We start from the raw sequence: 25,596 nt of genomic DNA on the forward strand, positions 1-25,596 counted from the left end.
GCGGCAGCGTTCCAGGCGGCTCCAAGCTAGCGCCACACAGCAACTTATTCCCCTGGGTACAGGGTAGTGCTGGGAAAGGTAACTTGTCTTCGGGGGACACCGCGTCCCCGAGTCTCCCAGTGGGGGGGGCGGACCCCCCACCTTCGACTCCCAGCCAAGTTTGGCCACGGAGGCCAGTGACACCGGGCTGCTCCCCTCATGGGACGGTACCCTCTATGAGGGAAGAGGTCTCCTGGGGAAAACTCGGTGGGGGAATCTGCCCACGGAGGGCAAACACCCCTTCCATCCTTGCATTCATCTGTAGAAACAGAAATAAAAAGGAAGAAAGGCAGTTAGTACAAGTAAAAAACAGATTTAAATAACATTTTCTTTAATAAAACCAACTCATACGTCTCGATACTTAGACTGAGTTTTAAAACTGAGCTCACTGGGGGCAGGCAAGGGGCGGTGCCTAATAGTATGTTAATTCTAAACTCAGTCTCGACCAATAGGATTGAGAATAACCCATATTGGACTCTCCTTCCAGATGCAATGGAGAACCACATCTTCTTTTAAATCTTCTCAGAAAATTATTTTCCTTCTAATCCTTATTCCTCTCCCTTGTATTTTTGGGGATATTTAAAAAGCAAACAGTCTTTTTCATCTCACTTTCCCTCCTGCTCAAACTTGTTGATTCTGGAGGACCTTCAGCTTCATGGCAGCCATGTTTGCTGCCGCAGCTCCGCACCATCAGCTGGAGTCTTGCCAGCTTGGGGAGTGGAGATGCAGCTTCCCTCTACACTCCTGTTGGTCCCCTTCACTTTGCACCCTCTATGGGGGGGGGGGGACCTCAGGCATGGCATGTTTGCAACTGGCCGCGGAGGTCGCAGTCCCAGCTTCTGATTGCACTGAAGGAGGAACCGGAAGTTCCTCCACACAACTAATTCTTCAAGTGAGAAAGGAATGTCCATATTTTTTATTTATTTATTTATTTTATTAAATTTATATGCCGCCCCTCTCTGTAGACTCGTGGGCTCTGCCATATTTAAAATGGAAGAAAAGGCAGCACTTCTTTTTTCATACACAGAACAATCATACAGATTTATCTGATCAATGACTGGAACAATAAATGAGTTGAGCAGCAAAAATTGCATTACAATAATCCAGCATAATGAAAACAATTTAAACCTGTATGTACAATTTTAGTGACTTGGTATGTAAATAACTGACTCTGAAGATAATACTATTTATTCTTCATTATCACAGGCCTCATTTTGCAGTAATTTGTTTACATTATTATTATTATTATTATTATTATTATTATTATTATTATTATTATTATTATTATTATTTAGATTTACATGCTTCAGTAGTTGTAGCACAAACTTTAACTATATGATTATATTATGTTAGGCTTATTGTCTGAAAAGGTAAACAAGCTAAAGGTTGTGCTGCCATATGTTCCAACAAGGGAGAGTTTAGAGCAGGGCTCATCAACTTGCGGCTCCAGAGCTGCATGTGGCTCTTTCATTCCTGTGCTGCGGCTCCCTGCGGCTCAAAATATGCATCATAACTGCCAATGTGTAACACTTGTTGGCATGCAATTTTTTGAGCTTTTTGACCCTCAACCATGGATAAATCCAAGAAAAGAAAAGTGAATAAAATGATAATTTCAATTACATATGCTGGTTTTGTGGCTGCACAGAAAGGGTTTTGTAGCTCTCGGTGTTTTCTTTTGTGTGGGAAACAGGTCCAAATGGCTTTCTTAGTGTTTAAGATTGCTGACCCTGGTTTAGAGATTGAGGGCTGCTTTGATAATATGAGGAGTACATATTGGATGGTTTCTATCAGATTTGAATCACAGGGAAAAATTCTTTTGAAAAAAGGAATTTTGGCTATCTACTACCAAGAGGAACTAGTATAAAACATCATGTCTGACTCTAAAAGAGGCTGGGCAGGTAAGTTAAATACCTATTTAATTCACATCTATGATATTCTAAATGTTCCTTGATATGAGCTGAAATTAAATGTTATTATCAAATGTTGTTCAATATCAAGTCATTTGGTCTTAATAATTTAAAAGGTGTGTCCATGTTCTAAGGACAATGACTAATCAAGAAAGAGGCCAACAGAGGCATGTTTTTGAGTATTACTACTATTAGTATTTTGGTTACCCTGCTACAAAAAGGACATTGAAACTCTAGAGAAAGTACAGAAAAGAGCAACCAGAATGATAAGGGAACTGGAAAATAAGATATACGAAGAGAGGTTGCTGGAACTGGGCATGGATAGTCTAGCAAAAAGAAGGGCAAAGAGGGGACATGATAGCAATACACAGATATTTGAGGAGTTGCCACAGAGAGGAGGGGGGTCACACTATTTTCCAGGGCACCAGAGGAATGGATGGAAACTGACCAAGAAGAGATTCAACCTGTAAATGAAGAAGAACTTTCTGATGGTGAGATCGATCAACCAGCGAATGGCCTGCCAGCAGAGGTTATGAATGCCCCATCACTCAACACATTCAAAAGGAAATTGGACTGCTATCTGGATATGGATAAAGAAATACTTGGCTGCATAGCTAGAGGTATAACAAGCAGGAAGAGGGAGATTGTGATCCCCTTATATAGAGCGCTGGTGAGACCACATTTGGAATACTGTGTTCAGTTCTGGAGACCTCACCTACAAAAAGATATTGACAAAATTGGACAGGTCCAAAGATGGACTACAAGAATGGTGGAAGGTCTTAAGCATAAAACGAATCAGGAAAGACTTAATGAACTCAATCTGTATAGTCTGGAGGACAGAAGGAAAAGGGGGGACATGATCGAAACATTTAAATATGTTAATGGGTTAAATAAGGTCCAGGAGGGAAGTGTTTTGAATAGGAAAATGAACACAAGAACAAGGGGACACAATCTGAAGTTAGTTGGGAGAAAGATCAAAAGCAACATGAGAAAATATTATTTTACTGAAAGAGTAGTAGATCCTTGGAACAAACTTCCAGCAGACGTGGTTGGTAAATCCACAGTAACTGCATTTAAACATGCCTGGGATAAATATATATCCATTGTAAGATAAAATACAGGAAATAGTATAAGGGCAGACTAGATGGATCATGAGGTCTTTTTCTGCTGTCAGTCTTCTATGTTTCTGTTTCTATCTGGGATGGTGTAGGGTTTCCTGCTTGAGCAGGGAATTGGACTTGATGACCAGCAAGGTCCCTCTCAACTCAAATAAATAAGTAAACAAACAAACAAACAAACAAACAAATAGTAGATACGGTAATCTACTAAAATTGATCTATCAACTGAAGCTTTGCAAACCACCTTACAATGAACTAACAAGGCTTTGGAAATGCTTGTTTATCTCTCGCTTAACTCCTACATTGCCTCATCCAAGACTGATTCTTCATTTTTTTTACTACAACAAATAAACATGAGGACTTGTCTCTGGAATCAAAATTAATGCTGTTTACTTCCAGGTAAGCATAGTTAGGACTCAGCTAAAAGAAACTGTCATGCGAGCTAAACTTGTTTTGCTGTACGCTATCATGTGTTACATAGTCATAAATCATATTTCATGGAGAAATACTAATTCAATTATCTAAATTAAATCTGAAACAAAAATGCTTGAGAATTAAGAACAATACTGTAGTTCTTTTCAGTGCAAAAAACCCTTAGTTTTATAAAAAGACTGGACAAGCAATATATACCTGAAATTAATGAATAAAAAAAAGAAAAAGCTAGGGTGACAAAGCTATTTTCTCTACTATATTTGGATGGTAAGTAAGTAAAGAGGAAAGCAAAAATTCCTTTTTAGAAAACAAAATTAGCAAGCAAGTTAAAAAAGCTGCAACAGAGCTTAGATCATAGATAGATAGATAGATAGATAGATAGATAGATAGATAGATAGATAGATAGATAGATACTCTTATCTTGCAGTTTCAGGTTCATACTCAGTCTACACCATTGACATTCAGCACTGATTATGCTGTATGGGATGTTACAGTTCTTTAATAGGAAAATTTGCCCAGTAGCAATTTAAAGTTGTGTGAGGCATTACATTTCTGTAAAATGCATCTACATGCATTGCTCATGAAATGTCAAAATAGCATTATTTCCAGAGGCATTTTTCAGCTGGTTCTATCAGGTTCAGGTGAACCGGTAGATCTGACTACGGATGGCGCCATCCACCCACCTGGATGTAATCACGTCTCATTTTACCCATGTTTTTGTGACTGTGTGTATGCAGGGAAGACTTTGCACATGCACGGATGGGGTGAGTACAAGCGTAGCAACCGCGCCCACCTGCGCACTTATGTTTGCAAACTGGTAGGGAAGGTAAGTGAATACCACCCCTGATTTGAGAAATACAAGGTGGAATTTGAGCTAACTGAAATGATACAACTTGGAACCAGGCCAGTTAATCATGGATTTTATTTTATGTCCCATTGAAATAACAGATGCTCCAGCAGCATGCAGCACCTACTTCACTGCCTCCATGCTGCTTCAGTGTTAATTTAGAGCCCATTCGTTGCCCAGTCACCTATACTAGTTCATCGTCCATTACAAGGTAGTATTAACAAAACAGGCACAATTGTAGAGCCACTTCTAATACGATCCTCTGATATAAAAGGAAATGATGACCTACAAATAAAAAAAGATTCACTCTGACATGACCCCTACCTTTTCATTTTAATGTTCAACTTAAAATAAGTTTAGTTGGGCTTCAAGAGCAAGTTTAAAGGGAAGGAAAATATTTAGCTAAGATTTTTGCCAGAAGTAAAAATATAAGGAAAGTTTAAATAAGCATTTTGGCAGTCAGCCTGAATAGGCCTAGGTCTTTTGAGATGGGTTATCATCTTATAATCTCCAGGGCACCAACTAACACTAAAATGTCTTCTTATAATAGTATTTAGTTTATTAAAAAGAAAGAACAGCAAAGAAAAATACCTGTGGGTATTAGGTTTAAAGGAAATGATTAAGAACAAATGTAAACAAAAGAACAGTGACTAAGCTCATCCAGGATGGAGATTGACTCTCAGGGAATCAGGCAAAGGCTTTAAGCATATTTGAAATGAAATGAAATGATAATTTCACTCAAGTACTTACTATACCTAGACATCTGTGTGGCATCAAATCCTTCTGGCATCCTGGAGGATTATATTCCACAACCCTAAAATGGATTTAAAAATTTTCCTTCTCTCCTAATGAGCTGCTTCCTCAGAAGATATTTTTTAAAAAAATAATCATGCAGCAAAGTTTTGGATGCCAGCTATTTAACCTCAAGGGAGTGATGAGTTGTGTTTGCTTTGGGATTTAACCAATTGTCCCTCCTGAGTTTCAATATTGGAGGATATTATTTGTCTATTTTGATCTAATGGAGTCCAATGAACCCTTTAGCAAAGTTAATTATAGAATCATAATTACAGAATAATATAACTCATTTTTGTTTCTTTTTGAAAAACTTCTTTTTATAGCTTTTTTTCTTTATAACTTCCCATGTTGTTTATTTGTCTTTTCTTTCTTTTTTGTATCTAACTAATACTGCAAAACAAAAGAGTATTTCAACTGTAGAATAGGCAATTACTTTTATTTCTCAATTTTTGAAACAGAAAAGTATATGTTTTGAGCATCATGTAAAACCAATGCCTAGGATAATCTACATTCACAAAGAGGATAAGAAAAGTATTACAGATAGTATAACATTATTATGTTTGCCAAACTGGTTTTTCCCTCCATATAACAATGTGTCAGATTTTAGCAATACTGTACTTCATGTGAATTGTTTCATTTATAGATAAACAAAAACAGTCATGCTACCTTCCTGGCCATTTTGCCATTCATCCCTCTATTGAAATTCACGTGACATCATCAATACACAAGTCATAGTCACATTTAAAGCCGACAGCTTTAAGCCTTATCAAACGACAGACGAGTCACTGCCACATCTCTTTCAATCTGAAGATGTCAATGTGGTGATTTTTAATTCCCCCCTGCCATTGTATTCTGGCCAGTTCCCTCACCACTACAGAAAACCTCCACTGGTTAGTTCTACTAAGCTCCATTTCAATGGCAGCAAAATGGGAATCTGCACAAATGACTTCCATTGTGCCTTTATTGGCGTACTGGCGTAATGGCAACATGCCCTTTAAAATCAGTTCATACAATCCTGATAATTTATATTTTTACCCTAGACCAGGGATAGGCAAAGTTGGCTCTTCTACGACTTGTAGACTTCAACTCCCAGAATTCCTGAGCCAATCTTGCTAGCTCAGGACTTCTGGGAGTTGAAGTCCACATGTCATAGAAGAGCCAACTTTGCCTACCCCTGCCCTAGACCATTGGGAATATACTGTAATGTTTAAGAACTAACACAAGGAGATATTGAAGCACATTAAAGTGTGCCCGACTTTTCTTACCTCTACCAGATGAGGTGTTGGGTTGAATCCGCACTTGTTGCAGACCTGCTGCTTACAGGATGTGCAGGTATTGTAATTGGAGGGCTCTCCAGAGCCCACGTTGATCTCTGCTTTGCAGAGGGGGCATAAAACCCTTTCTTTCGGCACTTCCTTTGGCTTGGTTACTTGTCCCACTTTCACTTGCTTTGCAGCTGGGACAGTTGCGGGCTTACTTTGCGTTCCAGGTCCAGTGCTTGGGGCCTTAGGGCCAGCTTCTTTGCTGGCATCACTGAAGACAATTTTTGGAGGCACTTTGCCAGGAGACTGTTGACTTGGTGGAGTGGCCTCTGGCTGGACAGACATGAGTGTGCTTGCCTGGGTCAGGAGGGAAGCTCCAAATCCAAAAAGCTTCCCGGTGAGGCCCTCTTGGGTTTGCTCTTGAGCTCCCCCAGCACTGGAGGGAGGGACCGGAGTCTTAGCTGGAGAGTCTCCTACAATCTTTCTCTGATCAATAGATGAAGGCTTTGCTTGTTGATGCTGAGGGGAAGACTTCATCACTTCCTGAGGAGCAGCAGGTTTTGGCTGGACTTGGCTGGGTGGTTCTCTTTGGGGTGAGGCTGGGGGGTGCCTGGGGGATGGGGGTTGCATGGTTGCAGCACTTGGCTTGGGCCCAGGCTGCATAGTTCCGGGTTGTTTCTCTGGTCCTGTTGCCGCTTGGGGCTGTGGTTGCGGTTGTGGTGGTTGTTTGGCAGGGGAATGGGAAGGAGAAAGGGAAGGAGAATGTAATTGCTGCTGACTTTTGGAGCGGGGTGCTGTGGTCATGTCCATTCCCAAAGCTCTCTGCATCTGGCAATTTAAACATAGCCATTCTTGAACCTAGAAGACAATAATAAAAAAGAGTAACCCATCAGCAGCAAATGTGGTGCACCTGATATGCCTACACACATACAGAAAATTGCTTTTACTCGTTAAACTAAATAAAGCATTTCTGTACCTCTTCATAGGTCTTATAGGTATTTTGTTGCAAGTAATTTGTCCTTTTTGGAGCTGTTATCTGAAGGCTTCTATTGTTTCCTCTAATGCATCCAGCGTGTGTATTTCTATGACCTGGTTCTTATTTCTGATGGTTCCCATCTGACCATCTCAGGAATATAGCCTGACACTCTAACCCATTTCCAATATGTGCTGTGACATCACCAATAAAGTAGCTTCAACAGATAGTTGTAAGGGCAGAAACTACAAGAATGAATTGGGTCTATCTATTGTGGCCCATTGTGCTTGCTTATTTTACCTGGAAAGATAGTACTTTGGTAAAGGCAGAACAAAAATCACATTACAGTGGTACCTCATGATACGAACCCCTCGTCTTACTAACAAACCGAGATACAAACCCGGGGTTCAGAAATTTTTTGCCTCTTCTTACGAACTTTTTTCTTCTTACGAACCCGCCGCTGCCGCCGCCCAGCTGTCACTTTTTGAAATAGCCGGGGGGCTTCTCAGCATCCTCCTGAACCCGAACGCCAAACCCGAACTTCCGGGTTCGGCATTCGGGAGGCCGCCGAGAAGCCCCCCGGCTGTTTCAAAAGACGACAGCCGGGCGGCGGGGCTTCTCGGCGGGGGGCTTCTGGGCGTTCGGGTTCAGGAGGATGCTGAGAAGCCCCCCGGTTGTTTTAAAAGGTGACAGCCAGGCAGTGGGGCTTTTCAGTGGCCTCCCGAACCCGAACTTTTGCCGAACATCTGGGTTCGGCGTTCGGGAGGCCACTGAGAAGCCCCGCCGCCCAGCTGTCACCTTTTGAAACAGCGGCCTCCCGAACGCCGAACCCGGAAGTTCGGGTTTGGCGTTCGGCATTCGGGAGGCCGCCGAGAAGCCCCCCAGCTGTTTCAAAAGGTGACAGCCGGGCGGCGGCGGTTTTTTGCAGGGGTTTTTTCCGTTGCATGGATTAATTGATTTTACATTGTTCCCTATGGGAAACAATGTTTCGTCTTACGAACTTTTCGTCTTACGAACCTCCCCCGGGAACCAATTAGGTTCGTAAGACGAGGTATTTCTGTATTTGGGCCCAGTACTACCACTTTCTACTCTTAGTTTCCTAAAATGACGAAAGATTGTAAGCCCAGCAATCTTTCTGAGGCAAAGAGGCGTGGTATTTTTTCAGTAGGCTGTGCATTCAGTATAGAAAGCAAGGCACATTTTCACTCAACAAAACCCCTAGATACAAAAAGAAAACTGTGACATGTTTTGGCTAAGCAGTAATAAACGAATTATCCTCCCCCATGAGGAATATACCAATGACATAGCAATATCTGAATCAAGTTAATTAAAGAGGCTGCTTAGGAGCCACAGATCTGTTGATTCTTGGAATGCCCAAGATAAAACGTGGCTATATGGGTGTTAATATGCAACATAGTTAAATAATCACAATTATTTATAAACTGGAAGATTTCTTTTCCCTGAGCAAGCACCAGTAGTCTAAAAAATCTGTATGATAATAAGATCTGTAAAATGGCAAAAGAATAACTGAGAATATTACAGTTAATAGAAATAATTGGGAAAGTGGCAAAAGGTTCACATCGCCTCTGTGTTTAAAAATATACCAATTCTAAACCCATCCTTATTCTTACATCCTTCTGTTTTCTCTTATCTAATCCTCAGCCCACTCAGGCCTTTTTTCTATCACAACTGGACTATCCTCATCACATAGTTAAGCTCCACTTCACTTGTAGAAGCTAAAGAGAGCACACAAAATGACTGAATTACACACATGTGTCAAATAGACCTATCTATACAATCACACTCCAACTGCATCCAGATGTTGCCCTCACTATTAAGAAACATGCACTTGTTTGAAAGCAGATCTAATCCATACTATTAAGTTATGTGTGTTTGATACTTTGCAACCTTTAATAGGATAAAATGGTGCATCATAGAACAATGTAACTTTTAGAAAGCACCCACAATATGAGATCCATGAGTCCTGTGGGATTGAAATTTGGCACTGTTATGGCCAGTTCAGAGCCACCATGCCATCCAACTACACTTTGCATGGCACAAGAGAAAATGGGAGGAGCATATCCCTACCCTCTTTGACCCCTGTGCCCAATCAGTTGGTGACAAGCTCAATAGGTGAGCAGCCATTGGCTGCTTTGAAACCAAAGCTGAAATTGAAAATCTTTTAATAGCATTTGGCCATGAAGGAAGAATGAGAGACTGATTCAAATGCCTTGTGGCAAAAATAGAGCTGGTTGGGAGGTACTGAGTGTGCCCGCTTCCTTCCTAGAGGAAGGGGGCCCTTAAGAACAAGATGGAGTTGGAGGAGGGGTCTTCCCTTCAGTTTTCATGGATTCCTTTGTTCCCCCTCCACACAACAAAATGATCAGTTCTACAGATCAGCCAAGTGGGAGGAGGAGAAATTAGAGGAGGAGGCTTCATGAGGACCCTGCTTGTACTATATGAGGAAAGAGAGAGAATGTGATCAGCTAAGGCTGGCTGGGTGTCGCTGGAGAGGGGTGGGCCAGGACACACCAGAATGTTCTTAATACAGAGATACAAGTTTCCTTATGGTCCATTGCTCCCTTTGTCCCCCTCACTTCAGCAAAGTAGCGGGCAGTTCCATGAGTCAGCCAAACAGGATAAGAAAGCCGCCCCGAGTCTTCGGACAGGGGTGGCATACAAATCTAATTAATAATAATAATAATAATAATAATAATAATAATAATAATAATAATAATAATAATAAAGAACTGGGGCTCTCCTGAGAGTCATGAGGGAAGGAGAAATGGTGTAAGCCCTATATTATATGGGGAAAGTCCTCGGAGAGGGGTGGCATATAAATTTATTTATTTATTTATTTTATTTATTAGATTTGTATGCCGCCCCTCTCCGTAGACTCGGGGCGACTCACAACACAATAAAACAGTTCATGACAAATCTAATAATTTACAATTTAAAATATTTTTTAAAAACCCACCCTTATTAAGCAGACATACATACAAACATACCATACATAAATTGTATAGGCCTGGGGGAGATATCTCAGTTCCCCCGTGCCTGATGACAAAGGTGGGTTTTGAGGAGTTTGCGAAAGGCAAGGAGGGTAGGGGCAGTTCTAATCTCTGGGGGGAGCTGGTTCCAGAGAGTCGGGGCCGGCACAGAGAAGGCTCTTCCCCTGGGGCCCGCCAACCGACATTGTTTAGTTGACGGGACCCGGAGAAGGCCCACTCTGTGGGACCTAATCGGTCGCTGGGATTCGTGCAATCTAATTACGGTAACAAATAAATAATAAAGAAAGAATGACCTTGTCTGCAAGGCTGATCAGAATCCATGGAAGTGCTTGTGAAATCATAACTTTAAAATGCAATACAAGAAAGTGACACACAGCCTCTTCACCAGATTCCCTCACTACCCACTGTTTCCTTTTCTTTTTAACAATGATGATCCCACAGGCAAGACGTTTTTTAGAGACTCCACGTACTCCTGACACTTTACCACCTCCAGTTTTCTTTTCCCAGCTCTGATTTTCAAACACATTTTCCTGTTTGTTCTCTTGCTGTTTGTGCTCTCTACTGCAGTGTTTCCCAACCTTGGCAACTTGAAGATATTTGGACTTCAACTCCCAGAATTCCCCAGCCAGCATTCGCTGGCTGGGGAATTCTGAGAGTTGAAGTCCAAATATCTTCAAGTTGCCAAGGTTGGGAAACACTGCTCTAGTGAGCCACTCTCTAGTGAGCACAGTGGTTAGAGTGCAGTACTGCAGGCTATTTCTGCTGACTGCCGGTTGCCTGCAATTTGGCGGTTCAAATCTCACCAGGCTCATGGTTGTCTCAGCCTTCCATCCTTTGAAGGTGGGTAAAATGCGGATCCAAATTGTTGGGGCCAATATGCTGATTCTGTTTAGAGAGAGCTGTAAAGCACCGTAAAGTGGTATATAAGTATAAGCGCTATTGCTGTTGCTATTGCTTCATTTGAGAAGAGGTGGCACTGGCATGGAGTATGCTACAGAACAAAGCTGTAATTATGGCTGGCATCTCATTTTTCAACAAGGTCTGCCTCTCAGAAGCATGTGTGATTTTGAGTTTGAAAGAGACACTTTTGGACTCTGGACCTAGTGAGCTAGTCTTAACAGCATCTACTTTCTGGTGTTGCATTTTAATGTTATGATCTGTAGACACAAGCATGACTTTCCGTTCTGCTTAGCTTTCTTTCTTCCTTCCTTCCTTCCTTCCTTCCTTCCTTCCTTCCTTCCTTCCTTCCTTTATTTATTTATTTGATTTGTATGCCGCCCCTCTCCATAGACTCGGGGTGGCTCACAGCAATAATAAACAATATATAACAAATCTAATAATTTAAAAAACACTAAAAACCCCATTATTAAAAGCAAACTTACACACAAGCATACCATACATAACTGTATAGGCCCGGGGGAGATGTTTCAGTTCCCCCATGCCTGACAGCAAAGGTGGGTTTTAAGGAGTTTACGAAAGGCGAGGAGGATGGGAGCAGTTCTAATCTCTGTGGGGAGCTGGTTCCAGAGGGTCGGGGCCGCCACAGAGAAGGCTTTTCCCCTGGGTCCCGCCAAATGGCATTGTTTATATATAGTTAGTGATTCCATGACCTGTTAGGTCATTCTCCCCTCCCACATACAATACAGGCTTTCATGATTTGTCCATGGATGTTAAAGGAAACAGGTGCAAGAATCATTTTATTAAAAGTCTTAATCAGCCTGTTGTAATGCAAGTTATTTTTATTTCTTTAGATACAGAAATCTTTTACTTTTTTAAAAAAATCACTGGAAAGTACAAAATCATATACTGTAAACAAAATGATTTAACAAGAAGGTCATGGTCTAATTCCATAGTTACCCATCAAGTTAAGACACTAGGTGACAGTGTTCAGAAAGATCACTGCCTGAGAATTACAGCCAGTCAGAACAGGTTATGTTTGTTCTATGGCTTTAGTATGAGAAAAAAAATATTATTCCTATTAACAGTTAGACACCTGTGAGCTAATTTGTCTTCATTTGGTGAATAAATTGTTTCTTTTATCCTATTAGAATAATTACAAGAAATCAAGAAATAGAAATTAGAACAAAAGGCCACCTTTGATTTAATAGAGGCAAAACCAAACATTCCCTATGATAGTGATGGCAAACCTATGACATATGTGCCACAGGTGGCACGCGGAGCCCTATCAGAGGGCACACAAGGTATTGCAGTATGTCAGCTCCAGCGCATATGCGCACACTGATCAACTGATTTTTGGTTTGGGGTAAGACTGTTTCACCCTCTGGAGCAGGGGTGGGCAATTAATTTTGTCATGGGGCCACATGAGAAATTTGGATGCTTTTAGAGGGCCAGACTAATATAATTAACTCAGTTCTATCCAATACTGTAAATACCCAGACCCTGGCCTGACCTAAACACCCAGACCCACTCTACAGATCCCTAATTGTTTGCTTTATGGCAACAAGGTGCACCACAGTCACTGCACTGGAGTGTTTGCGTGATTTCTGTGCTCAGCAGGTTTCAGTAAAAGGTTGGGGTCCGCTCCAGTGCAAGGATGAAAGAGCTCACTGTGTCTGCCAGGATTCCTCCGGTTCCTGCTTTCCTCATGATTCATCAACCGGAGGAGTCCCAGCAGACGCAGTGAGCTCTTTCATCCTTGCACTGGAGTGGACCCCGACCTCCGCGGACCAGTCACAGATAGTGGGCAGGCCGGTCACAGACAGCGGGCGGGTTGCATCTTGCCCAGGTCTGCTCTGGAGGCTTCAGGGAAGCTTCCCTGAAGCCTCAGAGTGCAAAAAACGGCACAACAGACAAACCAGAAGTACCTTTTTCGGAACTTCCGGTTTGGCCATTTTTTCACCATCCCAGGCTTCAGTGAGGCCTGCACGCATGCATTGGGGGGGGGGGTTGTGCGCATGCATGGGGACTAGGGAATGGGTGTAAGCACCTATACGCATGCTGGTGTGTACACACACACATCCTTTTGGCACACGAACCAAAAAAGGTTCGCCATCACTGATCTATGATTTACATCGCAGTCACACATATATGCATTGTAAGCATCCGCTATCTAGTTGGCAAATACTCTTCTAAGGCCACAGTACCAAGGAAGACAGAACTAGATGTTCCAGCTGAAACTAGTGTCAAGCACTAGATGCCAATCCATCTGTGCAACCTCCACTTCTCAATCTAGCTTTACCTGGTAAACATGCAGTATGTCTGTGTTACAAAAGACAGCCGGAGGAGGGGGGATTGGTGCAGAAAAAGGGGTGGGTAAAGGATAAACACCCACATCCCACCTGCTGTTTCTTTCAGAACAGGTTCTTTGCAAACAAGTTTCTTTCCTATCATTGTTTTAAAACAAGGAGAGCCCTGAAAATTATGTTGCCCTTAAAATAAACCTTCATACTTCAGAGGAGTCCTATTTTTGCATTGGTATGTTCACATGTCGAGGTTATGTTTCTTTTATGACCAGTCCACTCCTATGAATGTTTGCTTGAAGCAAAGGGACATTTAAATCAATAAGTTTGCTTCCAAAATAGGGTTAAAAGATTGTTAACAAAAGAAAGACATGCCTTCTTTTTTCTCCATTTGGCAGTCATAGCCATACAATCAAATAGTGTCAGAGGCATTTTTAGTACGTATCTCTTTTTAAGCAGTTTTCTCCCAGTGCAGCACTTTCCCAATAAATGCTAACTGCCAGCTAACAAGCTCTGTTCTATAACCCTAATCAGTTGATTAGGACCTTACTTCTGCTGCCTAAAACTAACCAGACCTTAATCAGGTACATACTGAAGGCTTTTGCCTCCTACTTTAGCACATTCCTGTGATTGAAAAACAGACTTTCTGATGAGCTACAGTAAATAATAACCTTACTGCAGAGTTCATTTAAATCTAAACAAATTTTGAATTACAATCAAGGCAATTGATTTAAAGCAATTACAAATATTTTTGTATTATTTAACATGGAAAATAGACTGCTCGATCAACCAGACTACTATTTTTACTCTATTGACAAAATATCATTCTTACTAGCCTTTATTTTGCATATAGATGAGTTCTTTATTGATATGGACTAGCTTTTAAAGTAAAATTAATCACAACGCATTCCCAGTAATTCTGAAGATCTAGTTTCTTGCTGTAGCATGTTTATTCTCTAACAAATAAAATATCAAAGGAGGGAAAGAGAAAGAGACATCCATGTAGATAGTTTCAGGTGTGTGTGTGCTCCGAGTCCTCGGAGAGGGGGAGCATACAAATCTAATAAATTATTATTATTGTGCACATGCTTTTTCACCCTCTGCGCATGCACAGAAGTCTTTGTGCATGAGCAGAGGGTTAAAAAGAGAAAATGGCTGCGTCCAGACAGGTGGGTGGAGCCTTGCACTCCCACCGCTATTGGTTTGCCAAACCGGGTAGTGCCCGCCACTACCAGTATGACCAAACTGGGCCAAACCAATAGCATTTCACCACTGAATATTTCACCGAGTCCGGGTTTGGGTTCGGTATGCTGAACCCCACAAAGTTCAGCACGGACCTGAACTATGCAAGTTCGGTTCACCCAACACTATTCATCAAGAAATAGTTCTGTGATTTGATGCCGCACACTTTTCCTGTTTAGTTGTCCCATGTTCATAGTTCTGGGAAAAGATTAAAAGGTCTGAGCATGTGCACTTGTGTATTGATATTTCTCTCTTTGCAAGTAGGAAATGTGAGAATATTGTTCCACTGTTCAGTCTTTGAAATCATTGAAGGCATTTTAGCTACTTTTGCTTTGGAGACTTCTTTTATTTTACTATCTTGACAAACAACGCATTCACCTTGAAAGAATATAAGTCATCTTAGTCAAGGCAACAGTGTTGAGTATTTTCCGTATTTTGGGAATGAGTCAAGGGAGAGGCACCTGAATGAGCAGGAGCATTCTCTGTCGCAAAAGTCAAATAACAACTTGGGAAGAAAGAGGTTGGCCGGAAGGCAACAAGAATCACTGGTGCTCAAAATTGTTTTCATTCATTGGTCCCCTAGGCCTGGAGCAAAACAAGCCTATAAAGACGTTGAATTTTTGTACACGATGGAAGCGGGGAGAACTTAGCTGAAGCATGTAGCAGTAGAGTAATGTCATTCACCATAAATGAAAAGAACAAACCCTGTAAAAAAAATCTGACATAGAATGATGTAATTGACCATGCTTCTATAAATCCTATAACTTGCATGCAATACAAAATTGGAACATCCTTTTATAATCAGTATTGTTTTGTTGTTTATAAACAGGCTTGCTAAAAGGTAATGCTGAAGATAGTTTGGAAGCTCCTCATTAGAAACTATGTGGCATCTAAGGTTTTGAATATTCTGTCTACATCACTATTTTGTGTTTAACTGAGGTCCTAGCTGACCTGAATGTAATGAGAACTGTGTGCCTTGCTGTTTACTTGTAAGGCCATCTCTTTACACATAGTCTAAATACTTCCATTTTCTCTCAGGAAACTTTGACCTACTTTTAACTTGCACTACTATAATTCATAAATGATGCATTTGCACATCTTGTCATTACAGTCTTTCTAGATAATGTAGGTGAAGACACTCTTCTAAGCTGCTAGGGCCAGATATAATTTTCAATTCACAGGCATCCGCGTCGGATGGTACAAAGGGGCAAGTGAGGATAATGTAAATATAGCAGAATGGTGAAGAACATTGCAAAACAATAAAGGTCCTATCCCCAGTTCCTATCCAATCTTGCAACTTCACCATTTCCTAATACATGGAAAAATAGATAGTGAAACTTAATGAAGCTTCCATTTTGGATGAAGAGATTTAATGTGTGTGTGTGTGTGTGTGTGTGTGTGTTTGTGTTTGTGTATAGGGGTGCTTTTCCAAATGTGCTCAAGACTTCTGATAAAATTATAAAGCAATATCTAAAAAGAGAGTATTCATCAGGGTAACAAAAAGCTCAGCAGAACATAAGAATGCCTGGCCGGTGCTTCACTCCCCGGCCCGGATTTGCCGCAGGGCCAGGGAGACACGGCCCTTCGGCGTAGCCGCCATCTTGGAAAAGGCCGAGATCTCACGAGATTTCGTGAGATCTTGGCCAGCTTCTGGAAGCTTCGGCCCAGCCGATGACGTCATCCAGGGGCGGAGCCTGTCAGCCCTATAAAAGGGCTGGACAGGCTTCAGGGCCTCCTTTTCGCCCTGGACAACGAAGCGAACACCCACCCACCCTCCCTATCTTTCAGTGTGCCACTGTGGGTCACCCTTAGGGGGCTGAATAAGAATTTTTGGCAGTCTCAGTATTTCCTGCGACCGTTTTTTCACCTATTCCACACTGCGGTGACGGATATGCAGTTAGGGGGTGCTTCGCCCCCTGTTTAGGTTAATTGGCTTACCTCTGGTCATTTGGGTAGGCAGGTTAGGGGCGGAAAACTGGGTGGTGTTTAGCAACTGCATGTTCTTTGTTGGGCATTTTTGGGGATGATTGACAGGTTCTCTCCAAAGGCTCATGGTGTTAACGACCTGAGCAATTAGGGGGAACCTGTCTTTGGGTCCCGCCCATTTCCTTCCCCTTGTAGGGGTTAGACGGCGGGACCTCCCACATGCAGGTGCATGGCAGAGATTCAGGTGAGGGCGTGGCCCTTCACCTGGATCAGCATGGAGCTACGCCCATAAGTTGCCCCGGAAGTTTTTCTGATGTCATTTTCCGCCCTGGAAGCAATTGTTTGACCCTGCAGGTCCTTGTTTAGGGTTATAGTTAATTTATGCTAATTTATTTGAATAAATTATGCAAATTTAATTAATAAAAATGACCCATTTTAAATCCAGCTCTTTGTGTCCGTGTCATTACTCCGCCTCTGCTGCAATGCGTTCCACCATTCCCAAACAGCAGTCAGTGGTCAGAGAATAACATTTGGAGAGCTACATCTCTCACCTATAATTGTTTAAACTTGTAAAATCTAAAAGTCCTATCCATCAGACAAGTGCAAAGAATGAGTATGTAGACTGACAGTTAATTTTCTTCGCTACAGTGACATTTGTGTTTTCAGAGACCTATTCAAACTCATATCATTTATTAAAACGCTCTATATCAGGAATGTCAAACTCACGGCCTGTGGGCTGGTTGCAGTGATGGGCTCCTACGGGAATGGTCAGGAAGGCAGTTCCGGTAGCAAAATTTGGAGCTCCATCCCAGAGCACCCAATTTGCACTGAAAGATGTTGAAACAAAATGCGTAAGCCATGCCCACAGTGTGGTAGTAAAAATTTTGGTAGCCCATCACTGACTGGATGTGTCATGTTCTGGCCATACCCATCTCCATTTTAGGAGAAAAAAGTTTTGATACATGATGACAACTGGCCATTGCGAGTTGCGATATGGTTTTTCTGCTGGGTTATTGGACTTCAGTTTTGGTTATGTTATTTATTTGTTCATTTTGTTTGGAGACTGTCTGACTCCCAAGAGAATCTGGTTGGTTTCCAATACATACAAAGAGAAAGAAAACCAAACAGTTACAAAAGCATATGTGTTTGGAAGAGTTAAACAATCAAACATTCTAAAAACCAGCAAAAAGAAACCAAAATGTGGCAATCATCTTATCCCAGTCTGAGTATAGAACCGTGTCTTTAATTATTTCCAAAATAGCTAGAGTATGGATAAAAATATCCTATGAATGGGATAAAAAAGAAATGCAAAAAAAAAAAGCCATATAAACTGCCAGGCATCTAACAAATAAATGTGTAAATAAATATTAATGACTGTTAGCAAACTACATTTAGATACTACTTATATAATTTTATATTGCTTTTAAAAGGCAATATTTCTTATAAGTATTCTGGTAAAATTCTATTTCATATAAAAGAGCAGACAAGGCAGAGAAGAGACTTCTATCTAAAGGTAGCATTAAATTATAGTTTTTCTTTGCCATTCTTAAACTAAACTAGATGAGACCACAGTGATCGTAAATCTGTTTAGATGTGACAGAATCATAAATGACGGAAACTGTACAAGTCCTCTTGGTGTTATTTACTCGCTCAATGGACAGCACTATATAACTCCAGAGAACTGTGAAAGTCAGTCCAGATAAACCGTCAAATTCCTTAAACCTGTTTGCTGCAGCATTACATTTCCCAGGCATGATAATGCAGAGAACAGGCAGGCAAGAAGGATTAATTAACCTTTAAAACCCTTCCCAAACCGTTCTCTGAAAAATTGCTGAATCCAGCCCCCCACCCTTCCACCAACTGATTGTAATTCTGAGCACATCAATCTACCTTGGTAGTCAGTTCTCTTGATAACCTCACGGTTGACTATCATTATCGTGAAGCGAAATGTTTAAGAACAAGAGCTAAATCCAAGTTAGTTTAAAAAGGAAATTATTCTGAGGAAAGCAGAATCATAAGCCATACATAGCCTCACAGCTTTCCCTTCTGGGATATTAGTGTTATGCAAAAGAGAGCCATAAATAGAAAGTAAAAAAAAAAAAAATCCAGGCATGAAATAAGGAAAAGAGAGGAAATATGGCTACATCTAGTTTATCTCAACACAATAACATTTCCTGTCTTCCTATTCTTGCCTCTATCACATTCATTATACTGCTCTTCCTTTCTAAATTTCTGTTTTTGAGGATCTTACAGCAACTCATGATCATAATATTCTTGCTTTTACCTTCCTTCTCAGTCCATTAACTCTTCCTTGATATCTTTGGCTTGTAATTCAGTTCTCATTCATTTATTCAAGTCATATTTATTCAACACCCATGCTTTGGTCATATCTCTTCTGGTTTTACAACACAAACCTAAGTACCCGTTCTCATTGCCTTTCATTTATTTTTAGATTTCTTCTAACATATACAACTCTCTATTCTATGTAACAAATTAAATGGAAGTAAATGTTCTTATTCATTCCCATTTAACGCCATTTAATTCTATTTTTCTTCTCAGGTACAACTACCCAGCTCTTTGATACATTAATTTTCACATACATGCTCACTGCTGCATTATACAATCAACCTAACATTTGCTGCAAATAATTCAGAATCTCAGCCAAAACACTGTCTGTAAACATCTGAAAGTCCATAAAATATATCTCTACCTTCTCCACAGCATTTTTATGTTTTAATTCATAAATACATTAAACAAGCTAGAGGAGATTTTGCATTCTTGTCTTATTCACTACTCTGAGTTGAATCAATTGCTAAGCATTCTATTTATTCTCACTTTACTATCAACATAAACCATTCTTATCACATTCAGTAAGCAACGTGCAACTCTTTATTTGTGCAAAACATTCCATAATTCAAAAGCAATTTCTTTCCCACTTTCATATACTTGTCAATGAAAAAAATAGGCCTATAGTCCTCTGCCTGACTAAATAGCATTTCCATAATTTTGTTCACTGCTATTTCTTTGCAACCCTTTGAAGAAAATTCTGCTGCCAAACTATTCCCAGACACACTTAAAATTCTGATCTCCTTCACGTTTTTGAATGGATCCAGCTACCTTTGCATCAGCATAATGGAATAACAATAACATTCTTCTAATTGTCAGACAAACATGTAATCTTCATACACACATTAAGCATAGCTCCATCATAAGTAAACCACATTCACATTTTAATGTTGTAACATTACTCCAGTTGCATTATCTGTCACTGCAGCCTAAGCATTTTCCGGTGCTTTTACAGAATTGATAACTTCCATTATCCCAAACACACACATACTAACTTCTATAGTTAGTCTGTTTCTATATTCCTGAATATTTCTATTTAAAGGCAAGAAATAGCTTAAAGTTACACTGGCTAACATCCTCAATCAGACTGGTATTTTACAAATATTATGGTAAAAATCTTTTTCTCCCACAATGAATAGAACCTGTTCTTTGTTTACATTCATTCTCTACTACGGTAATACAGTGGTACCTCAAGATACGAACCCCTCGTCTTACGAACAACTTGTGATACGAACCCGGGGTTCAGAAAAATTTTGCCTCTTCTTACGAACTTTTTTCGAGTTACGAACCGGCGTTCGGAGACTGCTGGGAAGCCGCGCGGCTGTTTTAAAAGGTGACAGCCGGGCGGCGGGGCTTCCCAGAAGCCTCCCGAACGCCGGTTCGTAACTCAAACAAAGTTCGTAAGAAGAGGCAAAATTTTTCTGAACCCCGGGTTCGGTTCAGGAGGTTGCTGGGAAGCCCCCCAGGCCAGCTGCGTCCTTTTAAAACACCCGCGCCGCTTCGCAGCTGTCTCCTGAAGCCGAACACTAAAGCCGAACTTCCGCATTCGGCTTCGGGAGACAGCTGTGAAGCGGCGCGGCTGTTTTAAAAGGTCGCAGCCGGCCTGGGGGGCTTGCCAGCACCCCCCCGAACCCCGAACCCAGGTTCAGGGGGGTGCTGGGAAGCCCCCCCCAGGCCGGCTGTCACATTTTAAAACAGCCACGCGGCTTCCCAGCAGTCGCCGAAAGCCGTTTTTTTGCGGGGTGTTTTTTGGTTGCACGGATTAATTGACTTTACATTGTTTCCTATGGGAAACAATGTTTCGTCTTACGAACCTTTCGTCTTACGAACCTCCTCCTTGCACCAATTAAGTTCGTATCATGAGGTATTACTGTATCTGCTTTATTACATTATACATTTTTTCCTATTTGCAGTAATCATTCCTTTGCAAGCATCTTTGACTTATCCTTTCATCAATTACTCTTTTTCATGCATCCATTATTGTAATTCCACAGGATTCTATCATATTTTTTCTAAGTGTTGTACATCATGACTCTTGACAAATGTATCTTTTCTTTTATCTACACTGAGAGCATCTGCACCAAAGACAAATTCCTTGTGTGTGCAATCACACTTGGCCAATAAAGAATTCTATTCTATTCTATTCCATTCTATTTTGTAGGTTTATTCTTTCAAAATGTGGAACTTCCACATTTCCCTCCCATTTATTCTATTGTAAAATTATTCAATATTTCAATCCTTTTCTATACAAAACCGATTCTTTCTCATTTTTGCTGTTATTCCTTTTACTTCTTCACATGTTCATTTTTCCAAGATTCTCCCTTTGACATTATTAAATTAAAAATAGTCTGTTCAACATTCAAATTATTTCAATCTTTCATTATGAAAAGATTGAATGATGCTTAGATTTATTCTTCTTTCTTTCCTATATGCATGTATTAACAGATATGGCTAAATTATATATTTTGAACACATCTTTCTCTAAGCAAGTTCCAGGAAACAATCACCATTCCAATTCATTCATGAGTGGCCAAATTAGTTTTTCCATATTTTCTAGTCTCATATCCACCAACCGATTAATCAACAAAGCAGTAGTGATCTTACAAATACTATTCATTGAGAATTTGCACAACTGAACTGAAACCATCTCTCTGATTTTTTTTCATTGTATTATTAACTGGCACATTTCACTAACTTAAAAGCATGAATTCTGAGACTTATATATAGGTTGAGCTGCAATGGTGCAGTGGTTAGAATGCAGTACTGCAGCTACTTCTGCTGACTGCCAGATAACTGCAATTTGACACATCGAATCTCACCAGGCTCAAGGCTAACTCAAACTTCCATCCTCCCAAGGTGGGTAAAATGAGGACCCAGATTATTGGGGGCAATATGCTGTAAAACTGCTTAGAGAGAGCTGTAAAGCACTGTGAATAATAAGTTTGTGCTATTTTAGAGCAAAACATTATGTTAGTAATTTTATTAATATCACTTATTATTATTAATTTCTATTATTGATTTTATTATTTTCATTCTTAATCAAGTGTACATCTTTACTGAAGAAGATGAGAATACCTTCATTCATTTTTATTATGTCTTTTCTCGTTCACTAAGTTTCAGAAACACACATCAGATCTATCTCCTCCCTCTTTTCTCTTCACTATCTTTCTTCTTCCCTCCCTCCTTTCCTTCCAGTCTCTTCATTTTTCCCTCAGTGTTCCTCCTCCCTCCCTCCCTTCCTCACAATTTTCCTCCTGCCCACCATCTTTCACTCATGTCCATCATTTATCCATTTATTCAAGTTTTTTTTCCTCCAAATATTTTTCAAAAATAAGCAGAGTTTCAAATAGGTAACCAGCCTTAGGTATTGTTGTGGTTAGCTCTGGCCCATCTCCTGCCCCAAGGACTGTGGATATGGGGGAGACATCCACATGCTGCAGGCCTGTTTTCCCCCGGTGGAATCTGCTGATGAAGGCTCCTCTGACCAAGAAGACATGAGTGACAGGGAGGAGGAGAGTGTGGCAGACAGCTCAGAAGGAGATCAATTATCTAGCTCCTCCTTGGATTCAGAACAAGAGTTAATGATACAGCCACACATGCGGAGAGCGATGCATAGGCAACAACAGCTGAGAGATTATTATCAAAGAAAATGAGGCCACCTGTGGTTGGGTGGGGCTGTGGTAATTAGAGAGGCTGCTATAAATAGCAGCCTGTGGGTTTGGCCATTGTGGAGGATTATCTGATCGTTGTGTTTCATGACTGTTTTACTGACTTTGACCTTTTGTGTGCTGATTTTTCCCCGCTTTGAAACTAAACCAGAGCAAAGTATGTTTCACTTTGTGAAAGAAGAAGGACTGTGAATGGCCTCACAGCTGCAAGCTAAGTATCACAGAACTGATAAGGGACTTGTACAAATTACCAGTTTGTTTGGAGATGAGTGCTCTTTGCTGTACCCAAAGAGGGCTTAGTTTAAGTGAATTTTCATTATAAAGAACATTGTTTTGAATTTTCAAACATGTGTGTGTCTGAAATTTGTACCTGTGAATTTTTGGGAGGAGTCTACCAGAGAGCCCGACAGAACAGGTATACCTGTGTTTCATGCACAATTCTAATAGTGTAGACTAGCCAGTTTTGGCATTTTGGGTCCCTGCGGTGAGTTGGGACCAGGATGCTGTGTAGGTCCAGGATGGCACTATTATTCCCAGCATAAGTTTGGAAGGGTGTGGAGAGGTGCCCAAGAGGTGCTGCAAGGTTTGGGGAAGGCATGCAGAGGACCCCGGGTTAAGAAAGGTCCATAGGGTTGGAGAACAGTTTCTGTGACTCAGTAAAGACATACCAGGGGCCGCACAGATTAGGAAAACAAGCGTGGCAGATTTGGGGGGAGTGCATGGGGGTGTAGCATGGAGCGAGAAGGATGCACAGGATTCCTTCTCTTTGTCTCTTCCCCCTTCCTTCCTTCCTTCCTTCCTTCCTTCCTTCCTTCCTTCCCTCCCTTCCGTTTCCAACAGGCAGGCACAAAGCTGCTGCTGGATAGAGGAGAGATTGCAAGAGTGGCTGGGAAACTGACAATGAAGATCAGGTGACCAAAGCAGTAGCCCAGCAGTGTAGCAGCAGTACTGATGTAGCCACAACTCCCCCAAATTTCATTTCCTTTGGAGTCATGGGTCCTTCATTTTGGATACATTCTGTAAATTAGTTCTTTTAAGATACCTTAGTTCAAAAATTATTGGTCTACTGCTTCATCAAGTTAAACAATTTCAGTAGTATGTAGATTATGTAGAAGCATCATGAAATATAAGGGGTCTTTTCATTGTTCATTTATTTAAAAATATAAACTAACAGGGTCTTTCAGTGATGCTGACTGTGGAAAATAGCTAATGTAAGAAAAATAAATGATTAAACTATCCCACCTCTGACAATTCTGACAATATCTCTTAATCCAAGTCGTTTGATTCCACATATAATTACATTTCAGTCACAGCGGATATTGATTTTACATAATACCAGAACATCAGTGCCGCAGAAACAGAAAGGCCATAACTATATATTTCACCCATCTGTTCTACATCTGCAGGCTTAATAAACTATTTCATTTTCCTTAGCACTTGTTGCTTTTTTTACATAGGGAATTTTTCACTAGTAGGGCTTTGTATTTATTTCATGTCACTATAGTTTTATTATATTTATTCAATTTCAATGTATTTTAAACTGTATTTCAATTTATTTTTCTCAGGATATCAAATAATAATAGATAACAGATAATAACAGTTTAATAGAGTTGGAAGGGACCTTATAGTTCATCTAGTCCAACCCCCTGATCAAGCAGGAGACCCCACACCATTTCTGACAAGTGGCAGTCCAATCTCTTCTTGAAAGTCTCAAATGATGAAGCTCCCATGACTTCTGAAGGCAAGCTGTTCCATTGGTTGATTGTTCTCACTGTCAGAAAGTTCCTCCTTATTTCTAGGTTGAATCTCTCCTTGATCAGTTTCCATCCATCATTCCTTGTCTGTCCTTCTGGTGCTTTGGAGAATAGCCTGACCCCTCCTCTCTGTGACAGCCCTTCAAATATTGGAACACTGTTATCATGTATCCTCTGGTCCTTCTCTTCACTAGACTATCCATGCCCAGTTCCTGCAACCGCTCTTCATACATTTTAGTCTCCAGTCCTGTGGAGACTAGATCAGATCATCCTGGTTGCTCTCCTCTGCACTTTTTCTAGAGTGCACTTTTTCTAGAGTGCACTAGATCAGATCATCCTGTTGGTCTCCTCTGCACTTTTTCTAGAGTTTTGATATCTTTTGTAGTGTGGTGACAAAAACTGGATGCACTGCTCCATGTACAGTCTAACTAAGGCTTTATACAGAGGTATTAGTGTCTCATTTGATCTAGATTGTATCCCACTATTAAAGCAATTTAAGACTGCATTGGCTTTTTTGGCTTCTGCTGCACATTGTAGGCTTATGTTTAGCTAGTTGTCCACAAAAGATCCCTCTCACAGTCACTGCTTATTAAGCCTGGTTTCACCCAGTTTATATGTATATTTTTGGTTTTGTTTACCTAAGTGTAGGACTTTATCTTTCTCTACATTGAATTCCATGTTTTTATCTATCTATCTATCTATCTATCTATCTATCTATCTATCTATCTATCTATCTATCTATCTATCTATCTATCTATCTATCTATCTATTAGATTTTTATGCCGCCCCTCTCCGTAGGCTCGGGGCAGCTCACAGCAATAATAAACAATATATAACAAATCTAATAATTTAAGAGAAACACTAAAAACCCCATTATTAAAAGCAAACATACACACAAACATACCATACATAAACTGTATAGGCCCGAGGGAGATGTCTCAATTCCCCCATGATAGGGCCCAACGTTCAAGTTTGTCAAAATCCATCTGGATCTTAAGCCTATCTTCCAGGGTGTTTGCTATTCCTGCCAGCTTAGTTACTAAGCCTTAGTGTCATCTGCAAATTTGGTAAGTTCC

At 40.7% G+C, this 25,596-nt stretch overlaps 1 protein-coding gene across 1 annotated transcript in view; it reads right to left on the reverse strand.

Annotated features, from left to right (window-relative positions):
* The window catches only part of BSN (bassoon presynaptic cytomatrix protein), a 266,010-nt gene that overhangs the window by 169,916 nt on the left and 70,498 nt on the right, over positions 1–25,596 (reverse strand). The window contains exon 3 of the mRNA XM_070738773.1: positions 6,404–7,258. Within this exon, the coding sequence (XP_070594874.1) occupies positions 6,404–7,258 (855 nt within the window). The remainder of the gene's footprint in view (positions 1–6,403; positions 7,259–25,596) is intronic.

This window comes from Erythrolamprus reginae, chromosome 2, assembly GCF_031021105.1.
Source record: "Erythrolamprus reginae isolate rEryReg1 chromosome 2, rEryReg1.hap1, whole genome shotgun sequence".
Lineage (NCBI taxonomy): Eukaryota > Metazoa > Chordata > Lepidosauria > Squamata > Dipsadidae > Erythrolamprus > Erythrolamprus reginae.